Consider the following 23,320-nt stretch of genomic DNA (forward strand, 5'->3'; position numbering starts at 1 on the left):
TTTTTCTTTCTTTCTTTCTTTCTTTCTTTCTTTCTTTCTTTTCTTTCTTTCTTTCTTTCTTTCTTTCGAGTCTCACTGTGTTGCCCAGGTTGGCCTCAAATTCCTGGGGTAAAGCAATCCTCCTGCTACTATTCTCTCCATTATGTAGGATCAAAAGTGTGTACCATGATACTCAGTTTATGTGCACAGCATTTCAGAAATACTGAAATTATAGAGGTGGAGAACAAGTTGCCATGGACTAGAGATAGTATGAGAAGGCCTGGAGGAGTTCCTGTGTGGTGAGAGGTGATTTTGTTTGTTGGGATTTGTGTGTTTGTGTGTGTGTGCACACACCCATGTATGTGTGTGTATGCATGTGTGCACACGTGCATGTGTATATGTGTGTGCGTGCATGTGTGTATGTGTGTTTGTGTGCATGCTCATGCATGTGGTTTTCTTTCTACCATGTGTCTCCCAAGGATGAAACTTAGGTTATCAGGCTTAGCAAAGAGCACTTTTGCCTGCTGAGCTAGCCATTTCAGTGGTCCTTGTTTGTTTATTGAGATGTTTTACTGCATAGCCTGGGCTAGTCTTGAACTTCTTACGTTTCTGTTCTGCCTTGGCTGTGCTACAATGAGTAGTGTGCACCACCATGCCCTGGCTCTGGTGAAGTTTTATATCTTATATACCATAAATAGTCACCTGAGTCTGCTTTATTATTTTTTATGGATATGCATGTGTGTTCATGTGTTCAGATGTTTGTGCACTTGTGTGCAGGTATATATAGAGGCCACAGGATAACTTTAGATGTCATCCTCAAGAACACTGTCCACTTCTTTGAGACAGAACTTCTCATTGGTCTGAAGCTCACCAATTAGGCTAGACTGACTGGCCAGTGAGCCCCAGGGATCTTCTTGTCTCTACTTTCCCAGTGCTCAGTTATAAATGGGCACCATATGCCTAGCACTTTTACATGGGTTCTGGGATCTACTTGGGTCTTCATGCTTGCAAAGGAAACATTTTATTGACTGAGCTGTCTCTCCAGTCCACAGAAGTCTATATATAAGGAAAAGTTTGGGGCTTAACCAGTGGTTAAGAACACTGGTTGCTCTTTTAGAGGACCTGGGTTAAGTTCCCAGCATCCACATGGCAGCTAACAATGGTCTGTAACTCCAGTTCCTGGTATCTGATGCCCTCTCCTGGCCTCTGTGGGCACTGCATGCACATGTTGCACTTACATGCAGGCAAAACACTCATACACATATAAAAATAAACTTTTTATATGGGGCTGGAGAAGGGTGAGTGGTTAAGAGCACTGGCTATTCTTGCCAGATACCTAGATTTGAATCCCAGCACACACATGGAGGCTAACAACTGTCTGTAACTCCAGTTCTAGGGGACTTGATGCCCTTGTCTAACCTCCGAGGGCACTGCATGACATAGGTGCACCTACTTACATGCAAACATACACTCATACACATAAGATAAAATTAATAAATAAACTATTTAAAAATTAAAAAATAACAAATTTTTTTTTAATTAAAAGGATGGGGCTGGGGCTGGAGAGACAGCTCAGCAGTTAAGTACACTGACTGCTCTTGCAGAGGACCTGGCTCAATTCCCAGCACCCACATGGCTACAAACCATCCTTAACTCCAGTTCCAGGGGAATCTGAAGCCCTCTTCTGACCTCTGCAGCATTGCATGACACGGGTGCACTCACATACATGCAGGCAGTACACTCATACACATAAAATAAAAATAGTAAATAAAATATTAAAAAAGGAGAGAGATGGGGCTGAAGCCTGGCATGGTGGTGCACACCTTTAATCCCAGCACTTGGAAGGCAGAGGCAGGCGGATCTCTGAGTTCAAGGCCAACCTGGTCTACATAGTGAGTTCCAGGACAGCTGGGGCTACAGGGAGACCCTGTCTCAAAAAGACCAAAAAAAAAAAAAATTAATTTGGGCTGGGTGTGCCTTTAATCCTAGCACTCAAGAAGAAGAAGCAGAAAGAGCTCTGTGAGTTTGAGGCCAGCCTCACCTACATAGTGAGTTCCATGCCAGTCAGGGCTACATAGTGAGACTCTGTCTAAAAGAAATTACATTGGAGATAAAGTCTGTAAAGTTTTTAAAAAATTATTGTCCTGAGTGGCACACACCTTTGATGCCAGCACCCAGAAGGCAGAGGCAGGCGGATCTCTGTGAGTTCTAGGCCAGCTGGGACTACAGGGAGATCCTGTCTGAATAAAAAGACACACACACACACACACACACACACACACACACACACACATAGTCATGTGCTTATGTGTTTGTACAGGTGTGCAGGTGTGTGTGCATGAATGAGTGTGCAGTGCATGAATGAGTGTGCACATGCATGTAGAGCCAGAGATCAATGTTGAATATCTTCTTCAGTTGCTTCTCCATCTTAATTTTTGAGACAGCCTCTCACTGAACCTGGAGTTCATGGATTCAGAACTATTCTGAGAAAAGGAAAAATAACTTAAAAACCAATGAGATGGTTCAGTGAATAAGGATATTTGCCACCAAGCCTGTTGATCTGAGTTCAATCTCAAGAACTTATATGGTAGAAAAAGAGAACTGACACCAGCAAATTATCCTTTGACCTCCACATGCATATTTTGGCACCTGTGCACCATACAAAACACACACGTGTGCATATATACACACAAATGCACACAATAAATGTTTTAAAACAAAACAGAAAAGAGGGTGGAGAGACAGCTCAGCAGTTAAGAGCACTGATTGCTCTCACAGAGGACCTGGGTTTGTTTCCCAGCACCCACATGCCAGCTAACAACTGTCAGTAACTCTAGTTCCAAGGGACTCATTGCCTCTTCTGGCCTTGTCAGGAACTGTACACATGTGTATACTTACATACACTCAGGCAAAACATTCATACACATAAAATAAAAATACTTAAAATGAAATAAAGTTTAAAACAGGAAAAAAGGGAAAGAAAACAATGAGTTGGTCACCTACAGGCCCTGGTATGGGCACTGAGGATTATGCAAAAATAATACATAAAACATACAAAGACCCTCATAACACATTGGAGTGGAGAAAAACTGACAAGAAACAAATAAGCAAGTGTGGCAGATACACATTCAGGTGATCCCTGTAGTGGTATACTTTCTTGTATGAGTCCCACTCTTGAATGTAAGATTTGTGACTTGCTTCAAAGCAACAGATTTTGGCAAAGACAATGGGACAGCATTCCCTGTCGCACCATGTGGTACCTTGCCAGCACACAAGCAAAAACACCTTATTTCTGGCCTTGAAGATGAAGGCCACAAGCAACAGTAAGTGCTGTGGTGTGTCTGTGGAGAGGATAAGCCATATGGCAGGGATCCCTGGGCAGTTCTAGAGATTTGGGCCTTGTTCTTACAATGGCATGGAACTGAAATGTGGCAACAATCACATGATCTTGGAACAAAGTGCTAATCTTCAGACAACAACATAACCTTAACCAAGGTCTTGGCTGCAGTTTAGGAGACGCTGAGCTAAGGATTAGCTGAGTTATGATCAGACTCTCAACCCACAGAAACTAGCAAATGTATGTGCCTTCATGCCATTAAATTTGTTATTAAACAGCAATAGAAAACAGAGCAAGTAAATACATGTTAAATAAATACTTTAGAGAAAACAAAACAGAGTAAGAGGAGTGTCTGTGCCTCCACTCAAACAGATGACTTTTTTTCAACATTCTAAACTTGATGGCACAGTTTTTTTGTTTTTGTTTTTTTTGTCCTTTTGAGACAGGGTCTCCTTATAGCCCCAGCTGTCCTGGAACTCACTATGTAGACCAGGCTGGCCTCAAACTTACAAAGATCTGCCTGCCTCTGCCTCCCAAGTGCTGGGGTTAAAGGTGTGTGCCACCATGCCCTCCAATAGAGCTTTTTTTGTACATCTGTAGGACCCTCCCCAATCTCTACCGCTGCTGGTTTTTTTTTTTTTGAGACAGGGTCTCAGTCTGTAGTCTAGCCCAGGCTGTCACATACGCATGGTGATCCTCTTGCCTCAGCTGCCTGAGAGCTAGGATTATAGGTATGAGCCACATCATGCCCAGCCACAACTGCTAACAGTCACCATCCTGAAACTCATTCCCAGTCTCCAGCTTTCCCCTGGCCCACCCCTTTTATTCTAATCTGATCCTGGGTCATCTCTGTACATCATGGTCACCTTTTCCAGGCGGGTCTCCAATTCTGACACTTCAGCTTCCACCAGCTCAATTGAGGCTCTGGGAAAGGAGAGACAGGATCATGGGAACAGAGCTTAGGTCCATTGGGTCTGTCTGCATACCTCAGGGTTTGGGTCATGGGGTGGTGGGTACAGACGGAGAAAGCTATGGGTTGAAAAGGGCTACCTTCCTGCTAGCCCACACTGGCTCAGGCTCCTGCTCATGCACTGTGCACAATCTAGGCTTAAATAACCCAGGCCAGAGCAGGAAGAGTAGGAGGGTGGATGTGGCCAGGGCAGGAAGTTGCTAACCACCCAAGGCAGGTGCTGGGGGAGGGGCAGGGGTCCTAGTGAGAAGGAGGAAGAAATGCCAGTTAGAGGCCAGATGGTGCAGACTAGCAGAGTCAGGAGACACAGGGTTATTTTTTATTTTTAAAATGGGTTTCCCTCTAGCCCTGGTTAGTCTGGAACTCACAGCAATCTTCCTGCCTCAGCCTCCCAAGGGATTACAGAGATAAGCCACCATGCCTTTCTTGAGAGTCTAGGTTGAATGGCAGAGGCACCATTTTGACCAACCAGTTATCGCTTGTCTCTTTGTGGCCTACTCCCTGAAGGGAGGTCTGGCCTGGTGAATGCTGTATGTATTAGGGCAGGTTGGGCCTTCCCCACCTTAGTCTGCTGGACCTGCACACACTTACCGGAAGCGGGGCGAGTCCTTGAGACACTCTTCAAAATCTAGCTTGACCGTCATCTTAAGTGACCTGCTCTGGCCCAAGGGCCCTGGAGGCCAGGCAGGTGAGGATGTGGACAGAAGCACTCACCACCCCCCAGGAGGGGTGTTGATGAGGAAGAAGAGGTTCTCTGGAGGATCTGGGTCTGCAATTCTTTCCTCAAAGGAAAGGGGTGGCCAGGAGGAGCTCTCACCCCACAGCTTCTAGACAGCACTGGGAGGGGTAGGGGTGGGGCCTGGGAGGAGGGGGTGCTGAGATCAGAGAAGCCACAGTCCCGCCCCAGAGACTATTGTCACCTTCCTCCTGGGGACCCTGGTCTTTCTCTGCTTCCTTCTCCTTTGGTGAATGAATTTGGGCGGGCGGGGGCTGATAATCTAGCAAATGCTTATCTCTGCCACTTGAGTTTGTGTGACCCTAGACAAATTCTCTGATCCTTCAGTTTTCCCACCTGGAAGATGGGGATGAAAACCCCACCTCCAAAATTGTTACAAGAGTTAAAGTTACTGCTGCTAATACATTTATGGTAAATTGATTCTATCAGACATCACCATCCTGCTATAGCTTGGTCCTTTTCAAGATCCTTCTTTTGGGCTGGGGAGATGGCTCAGGGCATAAAAAGTCCTTACTGTGCAAGCCTGATAGCCTGAGTTTGTCTCCAGAACCCATGGTGGAACTGATTCCTGAAAGTTGCCCTCTGACCTCCACATGGACACCATGGAATATGTACACACACACACACACACACACACACACACACACACACACTAACAGTGAATTTAAAAAAAAAGATCCTAGGGATTAGAGAGATGGCTCAGTGGTTAAGAGCACTGGCTGTTCTTGCAGAGGACCTGGGTTTGGTTCCTAGCACCCACATGGTGGCTAACAACAGTCTGTAACTGTAACTCTAGTTCCAGTGGATCCAATGCCCTCTTCTGGCCTCCACAGGCATTGCACACATGGGTGCACTTACATACATACAGGGACTTACATACATTACTCATACATGTAAAATAAAACAATTAAAAAAAAATTTTTTTTTTGTCTTTTTGAGACACGGCCTCCCTATAGCCCCAGCTGGCCTGGAATGCTCTAGGTAGACCAGGCTGGCCTCAAACTCACAGAGATCTGCCTGCCTCTGTCTCTGAAGTACTAGTATTAAAGGCATGCCCCACCATGCCCAGCTAAATAAAATTTTTTTAAAAATATTTTTATTTTATTTTTATTTTACATGTATGAGTGTATCACCTGCATGTATGTGAGTGCATCTTTTTTTAAAAAAAGATCCTAGCTTTTGTTTTGTGTTTTGAAACAGGATCACACTATGTAAAAGAAGCTGTCCTCAAACTTGGGATCTTCTGCTTCAGTCCCTAAGTGCTTGACCCTAGCAGTCTAGTCCTCTGAGATGCTCTCTGCTTCTTTCTCTCTGCTCTCCTTTTCCAAGTTACTGTGTATGAATTCCCCTTCCATTTCTCTGGTCCTTGACAGCAGGCCCAGCCTGGACACTCAATTTCCAGCACTGAAATGCCTGTTCTTTACTTTATTGTCCACCCTTAGGTGGTAAAGGTAGGGGAAGGGTGCTCTCACTTCATCCCCAGTTCACTACATTTTCCACAGTCTAGGTTCCTTTTCCTGAGTCCATTGGAGCTGCAGGGTTTCATCTGGAGAAAGAAAAGGTTGGACTTTCTTGCAGCAGGCATGTGATCTTCTCATGTGACCCCCAGGATCTTTAGAGCCTACCCAACTCAGCCCCTTTGCCTCCCTGACCATTGAAAATACCCACTTGCCTCTGCCCAGGCTCATATCTTTGCCCATTCCAGTTTGGAGGGTTCTGGTTATTTCCATGTTCCTTTTCTGAGCTCCCTGGGCTTCATCATTTCAGCCCCTTAGCCCAGGCCACTGACATGCAGGACATGCAGGACATGGTACTACTTAATAATGGAGGTTGGGGTGGCAGAGACGAGTCAAGCGGGAGGCATGGAGTCTGTAGCTGATGCCAGGCTGGAGGGGTTCCCAATCTCTCTTAGCCTCCCTGGTGTCTCTCTATAATGTGGGCCTTGGATTCCAGGATGTTTAGCACCTTTCTTACCACCTGTTGCTGATGTACTAGCCTAATAGGACTGAGAGGCTGGGAAGTAGGAATATGCCAAGAGCCAGGTCTAGAGAGATAGTGCCCTCACCAGGCTGCATTGGTGACACTATCATGACCAGAGAACACTAAATGGTTTTGTCATGCCCGAAGGGGCCTCCTGTGTGGTCCAATAGTACTTGCAGTGCTTATGTGATTCTCAGTGACCCAGGTCAAGCATACAGAACCTGGAAGTCACATGGGATGAGGGTTGGGGCACCTAGTAGGCTATTGGTTCTCAGACCTCCCACCCCCAGGCTATCATCCCCAGCTCTCACCGTTTTACTGTTCATCTATATCCTCTTGAAGCTCTGGGTGGGAACAGGACCTCAGGTATATTCCTTTGCTAAAATATTCCCTGCGTTGTGAATCCATTTTCTCCAACAGGATGGGGTTTGAAGTTGAGGGGAACTGATTTCTGGAGCTAGAAGAATCTGAAAAAAATCACCCAAGACATTCTGAGTCTGTGGCCACCTGCTGTATCCATGGATCCTAGATGTGCATGGTGGGTCACTGACAGATGGGAGGAGTTCAAGCACTAAGTTCTCATCCACCACCCTCTCCTATTTTCCCTTTTAAAATGAATTTTACATGTATAAGTGTTTTGCCTACATGAATGTAAGTGCACTCCTGCATACAACATCCAAGGAAGCCAGAAGAGGGCATCAAATCCCCTGGTACTGGAGTTTTGTTATTCACCATGTGGGTGCTGGGAATAGAACCCAGGAATTCTGTAAGAGTAGCCAGTGCTCTTAACCACTGAGCTGTCTCTCCAGGCCCTCTCTCACCCATTTTAGAAAATCTTCAGTGACTCTGAATTTCTTTCTTTTTTATCTTATGACTGAATTTTTGCTCTCCACTAGCCTGTCATCTCTGGAGGCCACCCTGAATGGAGTTTCAACTCTACTCCATTTCTTCCCTGGGATCACCTCCAACAAGTGCCTCCCAATCAGACAGAATGGCTATAGGCCAATGCTCTCTGAAGAAGGTAGACTATGGTGGACAAATGAGGAACAAAAAGGCCAAGAGGATAAAAATTAAAAAGCAAGTAAACAGAAAGTCCAAGAAGACTTTGGCTCTGAAACAGCCTTGCCTACAATTCTCTTCAGTCCCTGGAGGTCCCCATCACTAACCATTGGTGTCTAGGACATGCCTGTCATTCATCAGGCCAGTCTCATTCTTGACTCCTGTGACGAGTCTTCCTGCCCAGCCTTTCTCCACCGTCCTAGACTTAGGGTCCATCATCATATCTTGAGCGTTACTGCTGATCCTGGCACTAGCACCACTGCTATCTTCCTCATTGGCCCAGGGCTGGTTTTTCTGAGCCTTCAGGAACTTCCCTTCACAGTAATGTGTCTTTCGATGCCTGTCAAAATCACTGGAATCTGTGGGCCAGAGTGAAAGCTTGGCTTTCTCGCCAGGATCTCACTGAAGGTTTACTGGCCTCCCCTTTCTAATCAGTGACCACCCCACATCTCACATGTCTTGGAAAAATCATCTGCAGCCCTTGAGCTTCTGTTATCTCCATACCGGAGGACCTTGGGGAGGAAATTGTCCATTGTTGCCAACCTAAGGGGGAGGGAGACTAGTTGGGGGCACAGAAGGGAGAAAAAAACAATGGAATCAAATTGATGATACCCCCAAATCAGTTTTAGTTAGGATTGAGGGAGAGTGTAAAAATACCTTCTATTTTAGGGGCCAAAAAAGCAGAGCTAACTCAGACTGAGTTCAGTGGTATGGCAGTGGGAGTAGAGAGCTCAGCTGATCTGTGATGGGACTCTCACCTCTCTGCCAGTGATTCAGGAGTCACCTTGAGGGAGGACCCCGCTGACAGATTCTCATCACTGTCCTGCAGCCTACAGAGAAGGAAAAGGTGCTAGAAGGCTACTCTGCTTGCTCCTCCGACTCCGTTGTTAGAAAAGAGGAGTCCAGGGGCTGGAGAGATGGCTCAGCAGTTAAGAGCACTGACTGCTCTTGCAGAGGACCGGGGTTTGATTCCCAGCACCCACGTGGTGGCTACAAACCGTCCTTTAACTCCAGTTCCGGGGGAATCCGAAGCCCTCTTCTGGCCTCTGCGGCATTGCACGATACGGGTGCACTCACTCTCAGACAATATACTCATACACATAAAATAAAAATAAGAAAATATTTTTTAAAAAAGAAAGAAAAGAGGAGTCCAGGCTGAAAAGCTAGGGTTGACGGCTTAGCACCTGTTGTAGGGGGTCTTGGGCTCATCCACCTTCAGAAAGCCATAGTCCTTGTTAGCAGGGTGGTAGGTGGCCAAGATATTCATCTCATCCCAGCACTGAGACTTCCTAAAGTGAGAGGACACAGCAGAGCAGGAAGACCTTCCGGTGCCCCTCTCCTTACAGCCCTCCTTAAAAATTCTTAACACCCCCTTGTAGAAACTAGGGTTGGTATCAGATACCCAGGAATAATCACAGTGCAGTGAATAATCACAGGTTTTGTGGGACACCTACAGCCCTCCCGGTTATGGTACCCAATTGCCCACACCTACTCTCACGCTGAGCTCTCAAGACTCCGCCCGTTTCCTCTTGGCTCCGCCCAGGGTGTCCTGAACTCCTCCCTCTCACCGCTGGACTAGGGACCTACAGAGCTGGGCTTCTTACTTCTCCGTACTGGGGATTTTCTTCATCGTGATAGAGCTGCTGTTTTTGAGGATACTCCGGGGCCGATCCTCACAGTTGTAAGGATGCAAGAAAGTTGACCCGGAATTGTAGACTTGAGGTTCCCTGGGCTCGGGGATGGACGCCCTAGGTCCACTGGTTCCAGGACAGTGGGGGTTGGATCCACCGGGAGATCTGCCGGATCCAAGGCCGGCAACCTCTCCAAGGTGCGGACTACGTCGGGAACCCAGGGTCATTATTCCTTCCGAGGGCCGGCTTGAACTAGGACTGAGAATTGCAGTGCCCCCGGGGTGTACGCGGGGGCCAGTACCGCGAAACAGGGCTACCCCGGAGGGCAGCCCAGTGTCTGTCTCGATACCTCTGACCCCTCCAGGTACTGCCCTACGTACCCCTCCAAGCGATTCCCCACTGAGGCCGCAACAGGAGACTCCGTCTTCTCCATAGCTCCACAGGAAGCCACTTTCAATTACTCAGTGCAGCCCAACTCCACATAGCTCCGCCCTCTGGCCCTGCCCCCACCGCGGTGGTGGTACGGGGCACTGAGGCTGTAGCTCCAGCTCCGGCCGGGTCTATTCCACCTTTGTTCCTTGGAGCTGGGGTGGGCAAAAACAAGACTCTATCTTGAGACTTCAGCCCGGGAGCCTCTCTCCTATTGTCACACCCAAAGGTTTTCTTTGTCTTTGCTATTTGTTCCCGCCCTTCTCCATCGCCGTTCAGATCCGAATCAGCCAATCACAGTCAGGGGGCCTGGACAGGGCTAGCGGCCTTGTGACGTCACAGCCCCCCTTTACGCTAACCTCTTGAGGTGGGTTGGGATTTTGCTAATAGCTCTCAGGTTATACCTGGAGTAGTCCGTGCTCTTCCTTGAGACTGCCTGTCTGCGTGTCTTTAGAGTATTTGTAGCTTTAAAATCTTAGAGTTTGGTTGAATGGGAGTCCAAGTTGGTCTTGAAATATCCGCGGGCTCCCCCGCACAATAGAGGTGTGATGCAAAGTGTGGGGGCTTGCGAAGAGGACAGATGCGATGCCAAGTGGGGGACGAGATGTGTAATGCAAAGTGGGGGGACTGCGACATTTCCTGTATCGGTGTAGACGACAGAGACATTTATAAAGGCTGCCTTTTCTCGGTGATTTTAAAACGTGTAGCGAGAAGGGAAGACGCCACCCCCACCCCTTGTCGTAAAGCGAATGCTTCCATGTGTCTCTTCCCCCAGCCAGGACTGGGGAGTCGGGGCCGCGCGCTGTCGTAAAGCGTGTTTGGGCGCCGGCACACCTTCGCCGCAAATACGCCTGCCGCGGGCGGTTCTCCCATCCACTGTCGCAAAAGCTGCTCAAATCTTCAGTTCTCTCCTAGCCTCTCTCATCCCTCTGTGCCGTAAAGCAAGTCTTCCGACCCCATCGTCCTTCTGTTCCTACAGTGATGGACTGTAGGTCCACAGCTCTGGATGCTTCGTTGCCCCGCAGTGCCGTAAAGCATCTCTAGCCCCCCGCCCCCCGCCCCGCCATCGGCCGTATTCCCTCAGGGCGTCGGTCCACCGCGGTTGCCAAGGTGCCGCCAAGCGCGGCTGTCGCACGGCCGCGGTATCAGCAGCGATGGCGGCGGGGTCGGGTGGGAGTGGGGGCTCTGGGGCAGGCCCCGGACCAGGGCCAGGGCCGGGTGGGGGCGGGGGCCCCAGCAGCAGCGGTTCAGGACTGGGGTCCGGCGGGGGTCTCGGCGGTGGCGGAGAGCTGCACCCCCGCACTGGGCGCTTGGTGAGTCTGTCGGCCTGTGGGCGCACGGCGCGGCGGCAGCAGCCAGGACAGGAGTTTAACCACGGGCTGGTGTTGAGCCGAGAACCCTTGCGCGACGGACGCATTTTCATCGTCCGCATCGACCGCAAGGTGCAGCGCTAGGGCCGCGGAACCGCCGTGCGGAGGGTGGTGGGTGGGGACGGGAAGAGGTAGGACTCCAAGAAAGCCTACGTCGCCTACCAAGTCTCCAGGTACGGGGAGCGAGCAGGCAGATGGTAGGGCACCGGGGAACGGATAGGAAAGAGCGCGAAGCACACACATTGATTCTGAAGGAGGAAACGAGGAGTTTCCTCAGAACTTAGAAGCAGGGCAAGGATACTGAATCCAGTTACTAGAATGGCTGGTGAACAGATCTGGCACAGTTTTGGGGGGATGGAAAATAGGAGCCCGAGATGTTCTGGGGAGAGGAAATACCAAAGAAAGCACAAACCATTGAAGGAAAAACTCTCAAAGCCAGAAAGATGGATGAGGGGATATGGGGGAAAGGAAGTGTGTGCGATTTACTTAGCTCGGAGAGAGAATTTGGGAGGATGAAATCTGGGTGGAGTCTTACCTCTAGGAAAGAACGGGTTAAGAGTGAGAGCCATGTAGAAGAGCAAGATACATGTACATGGGAAGCATGTGATTTGTGGTTGTATAGCCATAGAAACTACTGAAATCAGAGGACGCAAGAGGCTGGAACATGGGAATACAACCAGCTTGCTCATTTGGTAAAGGATTGATGTGGTAAACACTGAGCACCAGATACAGCACACAGTTAGTAGGGGAAAGCAGTTCCAAAAGGTTACTTGTGGTTCTACCTCTATAGTCTCAGAGGTTACATGAGAGGGGGAGAGTGCCCTGTGGAATTTGGTTTCTGGTAATGGAATTCCTGAAACTGTCTACCACCCTCTCATAGGTCAACTCCTGGAGTGGCTCCATTGAGATTGGAGTGACAGCGCTGGATCCCAGTGTGCTGGACTTCCCAAGCAGTGCCACTGGGCTGAAGGGGGGCTCGTGGGTAGTATCAGGCTGCTCGGTGTTGAGGGATGGCCGCTCTGTGTTGGAAGAATATGGCCAGGACTTGGACCAGCTTGGAGAAGGGGACCGAGTGGGTGTGGAGCGCACAGCTGCTGGGGAACTCAGGCTCTGGGTAAATGGGCGCGATTGTGGTGTGGCTGCCACAGGCCTACCTGCTCGAGTTTGGGCTGTTGTGGACCTTTATGGCAAGTGTACTCAGATCACTGTGCTGCCCCCTGAGCCAGGCTTCAGCCGTCCTACTCCCATTCCCACCCCTCCCCTTGAGCCCTTGGCCCCTCCAGAAGATTCTGCCTTGACTGAACAGGGGACCTCTGTTGATGAAGGTGAGAACCCAGATGCGGAGAGGTGGGTGTGGCTGAAGAAATGGGGCAAATGGAGTCATAAGCCAGCTGGGGGAGGAGCAGATTCATCCAGACCCTAGTCTATTATAGGGAACATAGGGGCTAAAAGACAGGGTCTCCTGGCTGTGATCCCTGAAAACGGGCTGAACCCTTATTCCCCCTCCCATCCTACCTGGTCCCTAGCCTTCATGGTGTCCCCAGCGCAGGCCCGGCCGGAGACGTTTCCTAACAGCCTTGAGTCGCATAATGGTGAGGGCTTTGGGGAAGCCCTGGGAAAGGGCCTGGGCATTGAGATGGACAGGGTGGGATTTCACGAGATGGGTAGGGAGAGAGGGTCCTAAGCTAGAAGGGGTAGAACCTCATCTTGTCTTCATTTCTCCATCTTACTGCTATAGACTTTGCTAGCATGGAGCTCTCTGAGGTGGTGAGCAATGCCATTCTCTCTGCCTATAATGGGGGGCTCCTGAATGTGAACCTGAGCTCCCCACCAGCAGGGGATGAATTAGCATCCAGTGGACCTGCCACCTCGCCCATCCTCACCTCCAATGATGCCCTGCTCTTTCATGAGAAGTGTGGGACCCTCATCAAGCTCAGCAACAATAACAAGACGGCGGAGCGCCGGAGGCCCCTGGATGAATTCAACAATGGGGTTGTCATGACCAACCGCCCACTTCGGGACAATGAAATGTTTGAGGTGTGTAAAAAGTCTAGCTGGGCTTCCTGCTACAGATGGGGAGCTAAAAGTGGGGCTCATCCCTTTATGCTAGCAGAGTGATGCCTGAGGCAGAACCAAGGGTTTGAGGGTCCCTCCTTTCTTGTTATATTTCCTCTTCCTCTCTGCTGTCACTTAACCCCAGATCCGTATTGACAAGCTTGTAGACAAGTGGTCAGGCTCCATCGAGATCGGTGTCACCACCCACAACCCCAACAGCCTGGAGTACCCAGCCACCATGACCAACCTCCAGTCAGGTACCAGCCCTGGATAGAGGAGGAAACATAGGCTTGGGGTAATAAGAGGAAGGAAGCCTCACCTTAATCAGGTATCCATCTTTGCCAGGTACCATCATGATGAGTGGCTGTGGGATCCTGACCAATGGCAAGGGTACCCGCCGGGAGTACTGTGAATTCAGTCTGGATGAACTGCAGGTGAATGTGGAGCACAGCAGCTCAGGGCCACTTCAGGGAAGCCCTGCTAGGACACTGTACAGTGTTTTCTATGACCTGGAGCAAGCCCCTTTCTCTTTTTTTTTTTTAATATTTTTTTTATTTATTTTTATTTTATGTGTATGCATGTATTGCCTGCGTGTAGGTAAGTGCACCTGTGTCATGCAATGCCTGCAGGGGACAGAAGAGGCTGTTGGATCCCCTGGAACTGGAGTTACGGACAGTTGTTAGCTGCCATGTGGGTGCTGGGATTCAAACCCGGGTCTTCTGCAAGAATAGTCAGTGTTCTTAACAACTGAGCCATCTCTCCAGCCCCTCTCATTTTTTAAAATATTATTTTTATTTTACGTATATGAGCATTTTGTCTGCATGTATGTGTGCAGTGGCCCATAGAGGCCGGAAGAGGGCATCGGATCCCCAGGAACTGGAGTTAGAGATAGTTGTTAGCCACCATGTGGGTGCTGGGTATTGAATCCAATCCGGATCCTCTAGAACAGCAAGTGTTCTTAACCTCTGAGCCATCTCTCTAGTGTTTCTCCCCCCACTTTTATGAGGTTCCTTCTGAGAAGGCAAGATTGTTCCAACAGGCTCAAAAATATGTCTATTAGTAGCTTTTTTTTTTTTTCTCACTGATGCTGGTAATAGAACCTAGTGGTGCTCTGCTACTGAACTTCAGCCCCGTATCACTTAAATAGATTGAGAAGTGGAGGAAAAATTGTTGCTTTTAAGATAATTTAACTCAGTACCTGATTTACATTGAGCATTTAGGAAATGTGGAAATTTTCATGCCTGGAAAACAGGAACCCAAGCCCTGCCCAAGGGAGTTCTAAAAACTTAAATGAATTTTGGGGTTTCCTCTGGAATGGGATGGTCAGAAGGGCCCAGGACTGCTGGAAGCTGAGCCTGACTGTGGCTAGATTCCAGACTGGGATCTTTCTTTGGATAGGAGGGTGACCATATTGGCCTCACAAGGAAGTCCAACTCTGCCTTGCACTTCTTCATCAATGGCATTGATCAGGGTAAGGTAATACATAAGAAAGGCTGCTGGCCCAGGGCTGTCAGTGAATCTATAACTCATCCTTCTCTTTGATGCAAGCTCTTCTTGTGAATTGACACCTTTCTCATTCTCTTCTACTACAGGTGTAGCTACCCCATTGACACCACCAGTGGTATATGGTGTGGTAGACTTGTATGGGATGGCTGTGAAGGTGACCATCGTCCACAACAATAACCACAGTGACCGCCTCCGCCGGAACAATGCCATCCTGCGGGCTCTGTCCCCTGAGGGTGCTCTCCGTCGTGCTGCTCCTGCTGCTCAGGCAGAACCTGAACGCCTGCTCTTTCATCCCAACTGTGGGCAGAAGGCAGCCATCACCCACGAGGGACGCACTGCCCTGAGGCCCCAGTATGACCCATGGGGTGGAGAGAGGCCTGCAGAAGGGGCCCTAATGGGATGTGGGGGCAGTGATGTGGGAACATGGGAGGCAGAGGGTGTCTGGTTTGGGAAGTTCTGGATAGAAAGGTGGGAAACTTCTGGGTGCAGGAGGTTTGGTTGGTTGGCTTAGGGTACTGGGTATTAGGTGCTGCTGGTTTAAGCCTTGGCATACTCAGAGTATGTTGGGATCTGAGTCCCCACTTGCTGTGTCCTCAGTGCCACTGATGACTTCAATCATGGCGTGGTACTGAGCAGCAGAGCCCTCCGGGATGGAGAGGTCTTCCAGGTGCGCATTGACAAGATGGTGGACAAATGGGCTGGCTCCATTGAGATTGGTGTCACTACCCATAATCCTGCCTACCTCCAGTTGCCCTCCACCATGACCAATTTACGCTCTGGTGAGCTCCCAAGAAGGGCAGGGCTGGGGTAGGCTCCCAGAAAGGAAGCTGTCCCCAAGGTTCTGCATCTTCCCTTCTCCCTCATCCTCTACCACTCTTGTCCCTATAGGAACCTGGATGATGACTGGGAATGGGGTGATGCACAATGGGACAACCATCCTGGATGAATATGGACACAACCTGGACCGCCTCAAGGTGAGAGAATAGGTATACTATCTGGGTGCAACACTGGGGGACTCAGCGAGGTGGGGTGGATGTAGGACCTTCCCAGGCAGGAACTCTGCCTGACTTTTCACTCCAGCCCCCGCTTCTTCCAAGGCAGGGGACACGGTGGGCGTGGTTCGGCGGGAGGACGGGACTCTCCACTTCTTTGTCAATGGAATGACTCAGGGCCCTGCTGCCTGGAATGTACCCCCGGGTGTCTATGCTGTCGTCGATCTCTATGGCCAGGCTGCCCAGGCCACCATTGTGGATGACGTGGGTGAGGGCCCGACAGGGCTGGGACAGGGTTAGGATGGCCTTGGGAAGCCTTAAACACATCTGGAGACTTAATGGGTGATGTCTACTCTTGCAGAGGTGCCTCCAGTCCCTGAGCCACTCCCTGAAGGTAACAACCAGGTGTCTCCAAGTTCCCCATCCTCAGCAGCTGGGGGTTCTGATCTGCGCTTCCACCAGCTGCATGGCAGTAATGCAGTCATCACTAATGGCGGCCGCACTGCCCTCCGCCATAACTGCCGCAGCGAGTTCAATGATGCTATTGTCATTTCCAACCGGTCAGTCTCTGACTTTGATGTGTTCATTGCCATGCTGCCCACTTATATAGGGCCTTAGTGATCCCCACTCTCCCTGACAGGGCCCTGCGGGATGGAGAACTGTTTGAAATTGTCATTCAGAAAATGGTAGATCGCTGGTCAGGCTCCATTGAAGCTGGTAAGGAGCGATCTGGGTGTGGGTTTGAAGGGTACTGGATGCCTGTGTCCTGGGAGGGCGGGGTGTCATTTCTCACCTCTGCCTTCTCCCAGGAGTGACTGCCATTCGACCTGAAGACCTGGAATTTCCCAATACCATGACAGACATTGACTATGATACATGGATGCTGAGGTTGGGGAGTCTTCCCTTGGACTCAGCTTAGCAGGTCTGGGCGGAGCTGGGTGGGATTAGGAAACCAAGTATGGTTTGGGCCTGTGGTGGCCACAGGCACTAGCAGACCTCAGGGACCTAGTGGCCATCTGCCAGCCTGCAGAGTTGGTCCTGCTTTTCCCTAGGGGCACTACAAGGCCAAAGGGAACAGGACTGGGCCTCAGACTAAGAGCAAATCTCTATGCCCCGTGTCCAAGGCAGTAGATGGTTCTGACAGGCAGAGATTGAGCAGTGGCCAGTATAGTGATAAGGTAGGGAGGCTGACCCACTTCTGCTGTTCCCTCAGTGGTACAGCCATCATGCAAGATGGTAACACAATGCGCAACAACTATGGGTGTGATCTGGATGCGCTGGGCACGGGTGCGCGCATTGGTATGATGCGAACTGCCAAGGGTGATCTGCACTACTTCATTAATGGACAGGACCAAGGCGCTGCCTGCTCAGGCTTGCCTCCGGGTAAAGGTGACTACTCTGTGGCTTCCAGCCTGCCACCCTTTGCTCAGATCACCTGGGACCTCAGACTTCTAATGCCTTCCTTTCCTATACAGATGTGTATGCGGTAGTGGATCTCTATGGCCAGTGTGTCCAAGTGTCCATCACCAATGCTACTGGGCCCATGGACAATAGCCTGGCGACCAGCAATACTGCCACTGAGAAGTCATTTCCTCTGCATTCCCCAGGTATCTTCTGTGGGCCTAGGGATCCTGTTTAAAGAAGGAAAAAGCCCTGGTGGCAGGTAGTCAATAAGTGTGTGGCAAGGGGAAGGGGATTATACATGAGACAGAGTCTTGTTGCTTCTGTGGCACTCAGGAGCAAGGATACCATGCACTGGACATCTTGGGTCTTACTATGGTGAAAGGTGTCAGATCTTGAGTAATAATGCAAATGAGGCCTTAGCTTTCAACCAAAAGCTTTGCTCTATATCCTTCTGAAACTAGCTTCCTAATCCTGCCCCCTTTTCTGAACATCTCTCCCAGTGGCAGGTGTGGCTCACCGATTCCACAACACATGTGGCAAGAATGTCACTCTGGAGGAGGATGGCACAAGGGCAGTACGTGTGGCTGGCTACACTCATGGCATGGTCTTCAGCACCAAGGAGCTTAAAGCTGAAGAAGTCTTTGAGGTGGGCTGTGGAGAGGTGAAGGGAGGTTTGCCAGCCCATCAGATAAGGCTGGCTAATGTTCTCTCTCACAGGTGAAAGTAGAAGAGCTAGATGAGAAGTGGGCAGGTTCCCTACGGTTGGGGCTGACCACACTAGCACCAGGAGAGATGGGGCTTGGAGCAGGCGGTGGTCTAGGGCTGCCTCCTTCTCTGCCAGAACTCCGGACAAAGACCACCTGGATGGTGTCCAGCTGCGAAGTGAGACGTGATGGGCATCTCCAAAGGATGAACTATGGCCGAAACCTGGAGAGGCTGGGGGTGAAGCACCTGGCTCCAGGGTAGGGCGGGGGATTGGGAATGGAAGTAAAGAGAACTGACTGAGCATCTGTTCTTGTCCCACCTTGAGCTTAGGTGGGGAGCCGTGTAGGCATTCGTCGGGGGGCAGATGACACAATGCACATCCTGGTAGATGGAGAAGATATGGGCCCTGCTGCCACTGGCATCGCCAAAGTAGGTCTAAGAGCTTCTTTGGGTTCTGGGTATGGGTTGTTGGGTGTAGGGTTCATGCTGTTTTCTGACTTCCTTGGTCTTATGTCCCCAGAATGTATGGGCTGTGTTGGATCTTTATGGGCCAGTACGCAGTGTGTCCATTGTCAGCTCAACAAGGTTGGAGGAACCAGAAGGCACCCAGCCACCTTCTCCCAGCTTGGATACTGGCAGTGAGGGCGAGGAGGATGACGAGGGAGAGGAGCATGGACTAGGAGTAAGAAGCTGTGGTAGGGCCTGCTGGGCATGGGGATGAGCAGTGGTGGACTGTTGGTTGCCAAGCTCTTGGGTTCTCCCTGGTCCAGTAGAGGCTCATACTTGACCTTTGTGTGCACCCACCCCAGTGTGATAGGTGAGACCTGCCATTGGCTCCCTATGCAGCTTAGTCTCTTGCTCCACACCAGGGCCAAAATCAGGTGGGTATTATGCCCACAGCCCTCGAATTCCTGGAGAACCATGGGAAGAATATCCTCTTGTCCAATGGAAACCGTACAGCCACACGGGTGGCCAGCTATAATCAGGGCATCGTTGTCATCAGCCAGCCCCTGGTGCCCCAGCTGCTTGTTCAGGTGTGTCCTTCCTCCTCCCTGTCTCCCATTACTACAGAGTGAGGGGCCCTTTCTGCTGCAAACTAAAAGACAGGTAAAAAGTTATCCAGGTAAAAGAGACCTCTAGAAAGGATCAGGGTTCAGGGGGCTAAAGAGATGGCTCAGCAGTTGAGAACACTGTCTGTTCTTCCAGAGGACCCAGGTTTGATTCCCAGCACCCACATAGCAGTTAACCATCCATGACTCCAGTTCTAGGGGATCCAACACCTTCTGGCCTCTGCGGGCTTTGCATGACCCAAGTGCACTTACATAAATGTAGGCAAAACACATACACTTAAATAAATACATTTTTTTTTTTTTTTAAAGACCAAACTTCAAAGAGAAGGGATACTGGGGGTGTAGCAGCTCAGTGGTAGAACACTTGCTTGACCTGTTTAAGGCTCTGGGTTCAATTCCTAGCAGCACGGAAAACAGGGAAGGAAACATCTGAGTCAATAGTTTCTGGTCCCTACAAATGTCAGAAAGGGAAGTGTCCTAGGGTTTGGATGGGTGGGAGGTTGGCCTCTGCCTAGGAAGCTGTGATTGTAGAGTACTTCCTTCTCACACAGGTGCGAATAGACTTCCTGAACCGACAGTGGACATCTTCCCTTGTTCTGGGAGTCATCACCTGCCCACCTGAGAGGCTTAACTTCCCTGCCTCTGCTTGTGCCCTCAAACGGGCAGCCTGGCTTCTGAGGGGCCGTGGTGTCTTCCACAATGGTCTAAAGGTGAGGAGGGAGCCAGCAAGAATGGACTCTGGAGAAGGGGCTGGCCAGAGAGGAGAAGTGTGTGTCATTACCTGGGCAGACTTTTGGGCCTATTGCTTCCTGCTGTGCTCCTGCCATTGAGAGTGTTATAGTTAGTTGGGAGTGAAAGGGGAGAGTCTAGATAAATGGATTGGGAGTAGAGCCTCAGCAGTGGGCAAGGGCAGAGGCCGAGTCCAGGGACTGTCAACTAGAAGGTGAAAGGGCAAGATGGCTGTGGGTGGGGAATCTGATGTCTAGAAGACAGTAGGTCTCTCCTCTCAGATCTGTGAAAAATTTGGACCAAATCTCGATACGTGTCCTGAAGGCACCATCCTGGGACTGCGGCTAGACTGTTCTGGGGGGCTCCATCTCCACATCAATGGGGTGGACCAAGGGATAGCTGTGCCAGACGTGCCCCACCCCTGCCATGCCCTTGTGGATCTCTATGGACAGTGTGAACAGGTTAGTGGCAATGAAGGTAGGGAGAAAGGAGTCCTGGAAGACTGGGAAATTTGTAGTCTACAAAGAGAATCATTAAGAAGCTCTGGGGACTTGTCAAGCCCTAGATGACCACCTTACTCCCCTGCAGGTGACAATTGTGAGTCCTGACCTAGGGGCTGCCAGTGGGAAGATTGCTGGAACCCAAGGGGACATGGAGAAAGCTGATATGGTAGACGGTGCGCCAGCCCCAAGGGATGATGATCCTATCCCTGCTTCCCCACCATAACCCTGTTCTTGTCCTCACCCCAGCTCCTATGACCTGTTCCCCTCTGCTCCTTCAGGTATCAAGGAGAGTGTGTGCTGGGGTCCACCACCTGCTGCTAGCCCTTTAAAGAGCTGCGAGTATCATGCCCTTTGTTCTCGCTTCCAAGAACTGCTGTTGCTTCCAGGTGAGTCTTAGTCCTCCAGAACCTGTCTCATTTCCATGGCCAGGCCACAGCTGTGCCCAGAGCCTTGGACACCAGCTGGAGGGCAGCAGTGTGGTTGAGACCCAGGGCAGAAGCATTAAGCTTGTTGCTCACTGTCCCACAGAGGATTATTTTATGCCTCCGCCGAAGCGTAGTTTATGCTACTGTGAATCTTGCCGGAAGATGCGAGGAGATGAGGCCCACAGGCGCAGAGGAGAGCCCCCCCAGGAATATGCCCTGCCCTTTGGGTGGTGCAGGTTCAATCTCAGGTACCTATTTGAGCCACAGTTGTGCATTTCCCCCAGTGCTTTTTGTCCTGAGAAGGGACAATCCCTAGAGGTACATGGAAAAAGTGATAGAACTTCTTGTGTATGGGAAAAATCTTAGGGAGCTGATTACCTTTGTCCTGTCTGCCTTATCTGTCTTAGGGTGAATCCTCGCCTGGAAGCTGGGACACTAACAAAGAAGTGGCACATGGCATATCATGGAAGCAATGTAGCAGCTGTACGGAGGGTGCTAGACCGAGGGGAGTTGGGAGCAGGTATTATGGAGCGGGCTGGGCCTAGGGATCCTGGGAGGAATCACAGGGCTGCCCTGACCCAGGTCTCTTCATAGGTACTGCGTCCATCCTGAGCTGCCGACCCTTGAAGGGAGAGCCTGGGGTAGGATTTGAGGAGCCTGGTGAGAACTGTGTACCTCCCCGGGAGGAGCAGCCCCCTCCAGTGCTGCTCTCCCCCTCCCTTCAATATGCTGGGGCCGAAACCCTGGCCTCCAAAGTGCAGTAAGTACTGTAGAAGGAGAGCTCCAGGGTCTCCCATCTAGAGAGGCCCAGGGTCCTTTGGGTTCTGATGATTCCCCTTTCCCCTTTTCTCACCCTGGCTTGCTGGTTGTTCCTCCACCTGATCCTTTGCTTCACGGTAGTTACTGAAGATATCACTGATCACATGCTATCTGGGGAAAGGCAGAGTGTGTGTGGGGAAACAACACCACACCACACTACACTGGACCTTGCTCTCATGAAACTCATGTCTTCTCTCTAGAATATTTGTTACCCTTTAAAATTTTACTTTTCAAGAGTCTTAAGCAGCCCAGGGTGACCCCAAATTTAATATGTAGGAAGCTAGCCTTGAACTCCTGATCTGCTTGTTTCCATTTACCTCCTGAGTGCTGGGATTGGAGGAGTGTACCACTGCCCCTGGTTTTTCTAGGATGCATACCAAATCCTTAGAGTGGCCTACACCAGGCCCTGGGTTTGATCTCCAGCACTGCACAAACTGGGCATAGCAGCACATGCCTGTACAAGAGGTTTGAGGCCAGCCTAGGCTAGAGACCCTGTCTCCAACAAAAAAAGGTGGGAGGGAGTGTGTGTGAAGCAAATAAGATGTAGGATTGGAATCGAGATAATAAATTGAGTGCCAGGGTGAACAAATACATGATGAAGGGTGAAGTGACATGATGGAGTTGGCTGAGCAGGCTTTGGGAGAACAGACAGAGAACAGCTGGAGCTAAGGCCTTTTGTGGTGGGAGTATTTCCCAAGAATAGCAAGTGTTGTGTGCAGGCAACAGAATTAGCAGCCAGGGCTTAGCTGCCTTCCTCCTCCTCTCCTATTTCTTGTCTAACAGATTCCGGGACCCCAAATCCCAGCGGACACACCAGGCTCAGGTGGCCTTTCAGGTGTGTGTACGCCCTGGCTCCTATACCCCTGGCCCACCTTCCACTGCCCTCAGAGAACTTCCTGACCAGCACTTCAGCCCAGCGGAACTTGAGTGGGTTACTAAAGAAAAGGGAGCCACACTCCTCTATGCCCTGCTGGTACGGGTGGAATGAGGGGTGAGATGCCACTACTATAAGCACAGCTGGGTCTAAAGCCCAGTACCTGGTGACGACTGCCTCCACCTCATTCCACTGACTTTTGGCATGTACAGGTGCTTTCCTTGGCAGAAGGAGGGAAGCACGTATGCAGGCTTTGATTCAGGCCGGGTGTGAAGCACACATCTCTACATTCAGGGCCCAGCACACTCCCTCTGCTGGGAGGGAACCTGTGGGGAGCCCAGCTCCAAGCCCTGGGTCCCTCCTTAGTGCACTGATTGGGAAACACGACTCCCGATTACTACCCCCCCCCATCACTTAATTTATTTCCGTTTTTGTTTCTGATTACTGTGAATTCCAGGAGTCTCCCTGTGCCCACAAGAAGCTGCTTTTTCCGGGGTCATGGGACGGGAGTGGGGAAGGAAGGGCGGTGCAAGGAAGACAGCGGGCCATCTGTACAGTTGTTACTGATTTCTAAGGAGCCAATAAATGCCGTCTCAGAGCCTCTGCCTCTGCCTCTCTCTCGGGGGTCCTCTCGAGATGAAGAGTTCCAAGGGCTGTTGGCAAGTGGCCAAATCGGCCCTGGCCGCGGCAAGCCCACCGCGTGGAGTTTGGACATGCGGGCACCCGTCTCCACGTGCTTCTGCTTTT

The 23,320-nt window shown here is 50.4% G+C and overlaps 3 protein-coding genes across 14 annotated transcripts in view; 1 reads left to right on the top strand and 2 right to left on the bottom strand.

Moving 5' to 3' along the window:
* Acap1 (ArfGAP with coiled-coil, ankyrin repeat and PH domains 1) overlaps window positions 1–6,568 on the bottom strand; it is a 21,718-nt gene extending 15,150 nt beyond the window's left edge. The window contains exons 1-3 of one of the 4 annotated variants that reach the window (XM_029557510.1): window positions 6,495–6,568; window positions 4,878–5,145; window positions 4,183–4,240 (exon numbers count right to left, since the gene is read on the bottom strand). In XM_029557510.1, the coding sequence (XP_029413370.1) occupies window positions 4,183–4,240; window positions 4,878–4,930 (111 nt within the window). In that variant the 5' untranslated portion in view covers window positions 4,931–5,145; window positions 6,495–6,568. Of the gene's footprint in view, window positions 1–4,182; window positions 4,241–4,877; window positions 5,616–6,494 lie in introns of those variants that run through there. The other 3 variants (XR_001872108.2, XM_008855831.3, XM_029557512.1) reach the window with 3 other exon arrangements.
* LOC103752238 (protein phosphatase inhibitor 2-like) lies at window positions 6,433–10,474 on the bottom strand. 4 transcript variants are annotated; one of them, XM_029557513.1, is made up of 7 exons: window positions 9,666–10,456; window positions 9,246–9,350; window positions 8,820–8,891; window positions 8,516–8,604; window positions 8,169–8,420; window positions 7,314–7,469; window positions 6,433–6,568 (listed from the first exon to the last, which is right to left on the bottom strand). In XM_029557513.1, the coding sequence occupies exons 1-6, from the start codon at window positions 9,917–9,919 to the stop codon at window positions 7,318–7,320; spliced, it is 924 nt and encodes a 307-aa protein (XP_029413373.1). In that variant the 5' UTR covers window positions 9,920–10,456; the 3' UTR covers window positions 6,433–6,568; window positions 7,314–7,317. The 4 variants fall into 4 exon arrangements, with proteins under 4 accessions (XP_029413373.1, XP_017650547.1, XP_029413374.1 ...); XM_017795058.2 differs by having other exon boundaries at window positions 10,073–10,455; XM_029557514.1 differs by lacking the exon at window positions 9,246–9,350 and having other exon boundaries at window positions 9,666–10,455.
* Window positions 10,475–11,199: 725 nt separating this feature from the next.
* Neurl4 (neuralized E3 ubiquitin protein ligase 4) lies at window positions 11,200–23,174 on the top strand. Of its 6 annotated transcripts, none has more exons than XM_029557603.1 (30): window positions 11,261–11,563; window positions 12,372–12,816; window positions 13,018–13,083; window positions 13,230–13,528; window positions 13,692–13,803; window positions 13,892–13,980; window positions 14,945–15,017; window positions 15,139–15,403; window positions 15,650–15,831; window positions 15,941–16,026; window positions 16,150–16,312; window positions 16,406–16,604; window positions 16,685–16,761; window positions 16,854–16,932; window positions 17,258–17,433; window positions 17,520–17,651; window positions 17,949–18,094; window positions 18,166–18,390; window positions 18,484–18,582; window positions 18,674–18,835; window positions 19,023–19,187; window positions 19,775–19,933; window positions 20,234–20,413; window positions 20,541–20,628; window positions 20,734–20,841; window positions 20,984–21,128; window positions 21,288–21,400; window positions 21,475–21,640; window positions 22,483–22,672; window positions 22,786–23,174. In XM_029557603.1, the coding sequence occupies exons 1-30, from the start codon at window positions 11,276–11,278 to the stop codon at window positions 22,828–22,830; spliced, it is 4,722 nt and encodes a 1,573-aa protein (XP_029413463.1). In that variant the 5' UTR covers window positions 11,261–11,275; the 3' UTR covers window positions 22,831–23,174. The 6 variants fall into 6 exon arrangements, with proteins under 6 accessions (XP_008854054.1, XP_008854055.1, XP_008854056.1 ...); XM_029557604.1 differs by having other exon boundaries at window positions 17,258–17,427; XM_008855832.1 differs by having other exon boundaries at window positions 11,200–11,563; window positions 22,483–23,174.
* Window positions 23,175–23,320: the final 146 nt, after the last annotated feature.

This window comes from Nannospalax galili, unplaced genomic scaffold (genome assembly GCF_000622305.1).
Source record: "Nannospalax galili isolate Female #2095 unplaced genomic scaffold, S.galili_v1.0 scaffold146, whole genome shotgun sequence".
Taxonomy (NCBI): domain Eukaryota; kingdom Metazoa; phylum Chordata; class Mammalia; order Rodentia; family Spalacidae; genus Nannospalax; species Nannospalax galili.